Source organism: Leucoraja erinacea, chromosome 19 (assembly GCF_028641065.1).
Source record: "Leucoraja erinacea ecotype New England chromosome 19, Leri_hhj_1, whole genome shotgun sequence".
In the NCBI taxonomy this organism is placed as follows: Eukaryota; Metazoa; Chordata; class Chondrichthyes; order Rajiformes; family Rajidae; genus Leucoraja; species Leucoraja erinaceus.
The window spans coordinates 1,475,328-1,480,272 of NC_073395.1; the positions used below are offsets into that span (position 1 = coordinate 1,475,328).

The 4,945-nt window shown below is 41.8% G+C and overlaps 1 protein-coding gene across 1 annotated transcript in view; it reads left to right on the top strand.

Annotated features, from left to right (window-relative positions):
* Positions 1–1,212: 1,212 nt before the first annotated feature.
* The window catches only part of LOC129706063 (potassium voltage-gated channel subfamily KQT member 1-like), a 49,307-nt gene continuing 45,574 nt past the window's right edge, over positions 1,213–4,945 (top strand). The window contains exons 1-3 of the mRNA XM_055650031.1: positions 1,213–1,301; positions 2,156–2,196; positions 4,433–4,494. Coding sequence (XP_055506006.1) covers positions 1,270–1,301; positions 2,156–2,196; positions 4,433–4,494 — 135 coding nt within the window. The 5' untranslated portion in view covers positions 1,213–1,269. The remainder of the gene's footprint in view (positions 1,302–2,155; positions 2,197–4,432; positions 4,495–4,945) is intronic.

The window sequence follows — 4,945 nt, forward strand, 5'->3', positions numbered from 1 at the left end:
AGCTCCCGATCTAAAGTCCGCAGGCCGCGGTCGGGACGATCCCAGGCAAGGGATGGACTCCGATGTAAGTCCACGCCCCGCAGTTGGGCCCAAGGTCAGTCCGGGACGGCCTCCAGATCCATCGATGGTAGGCCGCAGAGCAACCGGGGAATGCGATCCGAAAATTAATCACATCTCCGGCAAGGTAAGAAACTGAAAAAAAAGTTTCTCCCCACCCCCTCCCCCTCCCCCCACGTAAAATAAACCAGAGAACATTTACAGACTTTTAACGCATACTAAAAAATTAAAAAAACACGAAAAAACAAACAGACAGACTGTTGGCGGGGCTGCCAATCGTGCAGCACCCCTGGTGGATCCTAGAAAAGTGGCGCGTAATTCCAAAACACGTACATTAAACAGATACGTGACAATGCTATCGGCAGTAAATTTGAACGCTTTATACCCAAATATGATTAGGTAAACCAAGCTTTGGTAATAAAAGAAACAAGCGCACTCATTCAAAAACGTATAGATCAAACACGGGTAAACAACAGGTGCCTGCACGTGCTGCCCCGCGGGAATGTCTGCATTTCAGTTCACATTTGTTCTATCAGAGACAAAATTATATTATTAAAACTTCTTGTTGGAGATACCAGTGATATTTCAGCTATGGGTTGGAAAGTAGTGTAAAATTCACCTCTAGCTTGTGGCACTTACTCCACCCATCTCCTAATCACACCCCCCCCCCCCCCCCCCTCACCTGTATCCACCTGGGTCTTGCCAGGCTTTGTCCCACACCTGAGGGGAACAAATAGGTGCTCAGAAATTCAATCACGGAATGACATTATTGGCCATTCATTATGAAAATTAAAATATTAATGGAGGCATAGATAGAGTAGACAGTCAGAACCTTTTCCGAGTGTGGAAATATCAAGGAATAGAGGGCCCTCTGTAAATTGGCCCTAGTGTGTAGGGACTGGGGTAACATGGAACTAGTGTTCAATGGCCATCGTGGACTCGCTGGGCTGAAAGGCCTGTGTTTCCATGCTGTATCTCTAAACCCAACTACCTTTCATGAATAATTACGAATGTCAATACTCTGGAATGCCAATGAAAGCTGCTGCACAGGTCCGCTGTTTATGCATGTATTTATTTTGCTTCATCTTGCTGCCGAGGCTGGTTTTATCGTTGTTAAATTCATGGCATGTTTTGCAATGTTTTCCACAGCAAGCTCGCAAACCATACGATGTCCGAGATGTTATTGAACAATATTCCCAGGGACACCTGAATATGATGGTCCGGATCAAAGAATTACAACGCAGGTAAACTAGAATCAACGTTCCGACTTCCTCCTGCTGCAGCTGCAGCTCATATATGTGCAGCAATGATCGATTCATTTCATTGTTCTATTTACTCCAGACTGAACAGCTACAATTAAGGGAGAGAGAAAGGGACACAATGAACTGCAGATGCGGGAAACTTGCATAAAACACAAAGTGCTGGAGGAACTCAATAGCCAGGTAGCATCTGTGGAGGGAATGGATAGGAATGAAGAAGTTCCCAACCCGAAACATCAGCTGTCAGATGATGCCTGACCCGCTGAGTTCCTCCAACACTTTGTGTTTTCAGCTACAAATAACCAGCTTTCCCCACCCTCTCCTCTAACGGCAATAACACACCTGGACCGTTCCATTCCCTTGACTCGCATCTTATCATTAACAAGCATTCCTGTCATTTTCTGCAACCCTCACACTTAAATGCAACTTTAAAGATGTTGCATTTTTTCTAACTTTTCCTAGTTCTGATCAAACGACTATCACCCTTTAAACAATGACACCCTAACACTGATGCTGCCTGGCGAGCTGATCTTTTTTCCAGAGCTTCTAGTTTTATTTCAGATTTCTAGGATCTGCGGCTCTTTGATTTTCAGAAATCAATGACTTGCTCGTTTGTTAAGATAGCAAACAAATATCTGACCCCAAAACCACAAACAACTGCAAATCAATTTCATTCATTTGAAAGCAATGTTATTGATCAATTATGATATATTTTTCACACCGTTTTGGGTAATTAACCATTAAAATTAATTATCTATTAAAATAATGTCATACTATCATTGTTATCTTTCAGCTGTGAAGATTTGGCATAAAGTTAACACGGCTTGTCTGTATTTCAGGCTGGATCATTCTCTGGGAAAGCCTGCATTTTTTCTTCCAGGTAAATGTTTCACAAAGTTTTTAAAGTAATATTTTCTGTTCATTTCAAATATATATAAAAAGATGCTTGTAATTTTAATGTTCTTAGAAATCTCCAGCTTCTTATATTTGTCAGACACGGCACAGTAACGTACACAGGAAACCATTAATAAAAGGATGAAGGTTTATTGGAGTAGATACAGCATATTGTTAAATCAAAGTTAGACAAAATTGCTGGAGAAACTCCAGTATGCTGCTGGACCCGCTGAGTTTCTCCAGCAGTTTTGTCTAGCAGATTGTTAAAGCTGATGTTCCTGGACATGTTTACAGTTTTGACGGACACGTTGCTCAGCATATTGGTTTTGTTTTTCTTATAGTCGTGTACAAAGTGGATACAGTGACAAACGTTATTTGTGTGCTATCCAGTTAAATCATGCAAACACATGGGTCCGGTCAAACCGCACGCAACATGTAGTGTAGAGCGAAGACCTGACACAATAGCGCTGTGACACAGAAGACCAGGAACAGTGTCACAGCGCTATCGTTGTACAGCTACAAATAATGACTGCATCCGTTTCCTCCAGGAGCTCCGGTTTTGTCCAACATCCCAAACATGTGTGGGTTTGTAGGTTAAATGTCTCTAGTGTGTAGTGGGGGGGGGTGAGAAAGTTGGATAACATAGAACTAGTGCGAATGGGTGATCGATGGTCAGTGTGGACTCGATGGGCTGAAGGGCCTGTTTCCAAGCTGTATCTTTCAATCAATCAATTTTCACCACTACCAACACAGACCATATTTATTTTCTAGTCTAGTCAAGTCAAGTCACTTTTATTTCTACAGCACATTTAATAAACAACTCTCGTTGGCCAAAGGGCTTTACATTGGTGGAGGTACTAACGTTATACAACATTGGTTCATAGATTAAATACATACATATAGCCCTCGCTCAGAGGACGTCAAGAAAGGCTTGAGAGTAAAGATGAGTTTTAAGTCGAGACTTAAAGTAGTCGATGGAGGGGGCAGTTATGATGGGAAGAGGGATGCTGTTCCACAGTCTAGGAGCTGCAACCGCAAAGGTGCGGTCGCCCCTGAGTTTATGCCTGGACCACGGGATGTTCAGTAACCCCAAGTCAGCAGATCTGAGGGACCTGGGGGTGGAGTGGTGGGTGAGCAGATTTTTGATGTAGGTGGGGGCAGGGCAAGCCCATTGAGGGCTTTGTAGACATAAAGGAGAATCTAGAAATGTATTCGGAACCACAGTATTCTAATTCCATGTTTTTATGAATTGCTAGAATTTAAATCTGATGGACTGGCATACAAACTCATGTTGCTAGGTTAATAGCACAATGTCCAAACTGGGACACCACCTCAACCAATTATATTTTGAGAAAAGAAGGTCATTTGTATGAGTTCAGATAGGTGCATCTGCCAAAATAATATCTCCACAGGGACCTGCTAATTGGGGAAGGTTTAAAATAACCTCCTTGGAACTAAAATTGGTAACAGTTCCAGGTGTGAACATGAGCCACCAGCCTCTGAGCTATTTTTTATGAGACCAGTAAGAATATTCTCACAAATATTCTACATTCACCATAGGTCTGCCATTTGTTGAGAGCCCCCAGCTAGCTTTCAGTATCTGTGTCCAAGTGGCCAGGGTCAATGGTCTGACCTCTGCCATTTGAACCGCAAACTTGCAATCGTGGTCCTTTGCTTCTCATTTAGGATTGTTTGTCTGTATTAAAACCGTCCTCACAAGTTGTCAATCTCATGTTCCTCGCAATCACGAATTCACAAGGAATAGGGGTAGAATTAGGCCATTCGGCCCATCAAGTCTACTCCGTCATTCAATCGTGGCTGATCTATCTCTCCGTCCTAATCCCATTTCTCCCCATAACCTCCGACACATGTACTAATCAAGAATCTATCTATCTCTGCCTTAAAAATATCCACTGACTTGGCCTCCACAGCCCTCTGTGGCAAAGAATTCCACAGATTCACCACTCTCTGACTAAAGTGTCACACAGGCTAGAGCCCCAGTCTAAATTGGGCAATGAGTAACCCTGTCACATTTTATGCTGTAGTAACTAAGTTATCCTAGTTGGCTTCAGTTAACATTGGTCAAGTTTGCCTATTTATAGGCTTTCAGGAATGATATTCCAAAGTTAATCTTTAAGCACCGTAATTTCATTTGTTTTCATTGTTTTGTTTTTTGCTCCAAATCTTCACGTTTTTGCTTCATATCTTCACTTTTTGTGCAGAAAAGGGATTAGACAAGGGTTACTACACTGCAGGAGCCAGACTGATTCGTCTAGAAGATAAGGTAAGTGCATGAATAATTTTCTTAAAACTCGGGCATAATTTAAGATCCTTATCTGAAATATATCTATAGATTGCTCAGGCAAATAATATAAGGTAATACAATTGCAATGACCATGTAATTATCATTCACATTTGCAGCTCAGTGTGCACTTTAGACTGTATGTCTTCACTCTGGGAGGAATGTTACACAGACTTGTTGCTGATGAATAGATTCAATGCAGAGATCAAATATCCTGTGATATGGATGGTGTTCAAACACCCTGACTGCCTTTGTCACGGAAAAATGCTGATTTTGCCTTTCACAGCTGATGTCTGATTTTAATTCAGTTTGATATTTAACTTTTGATACCAATTTATACTTCAACCTGATAACCGGAATCGAACATTAATAGGACCATCTGTCTCTTAGTTTTTCCCCTGCTAACTTGTACTTGAACCAGTTTCAAAAACCA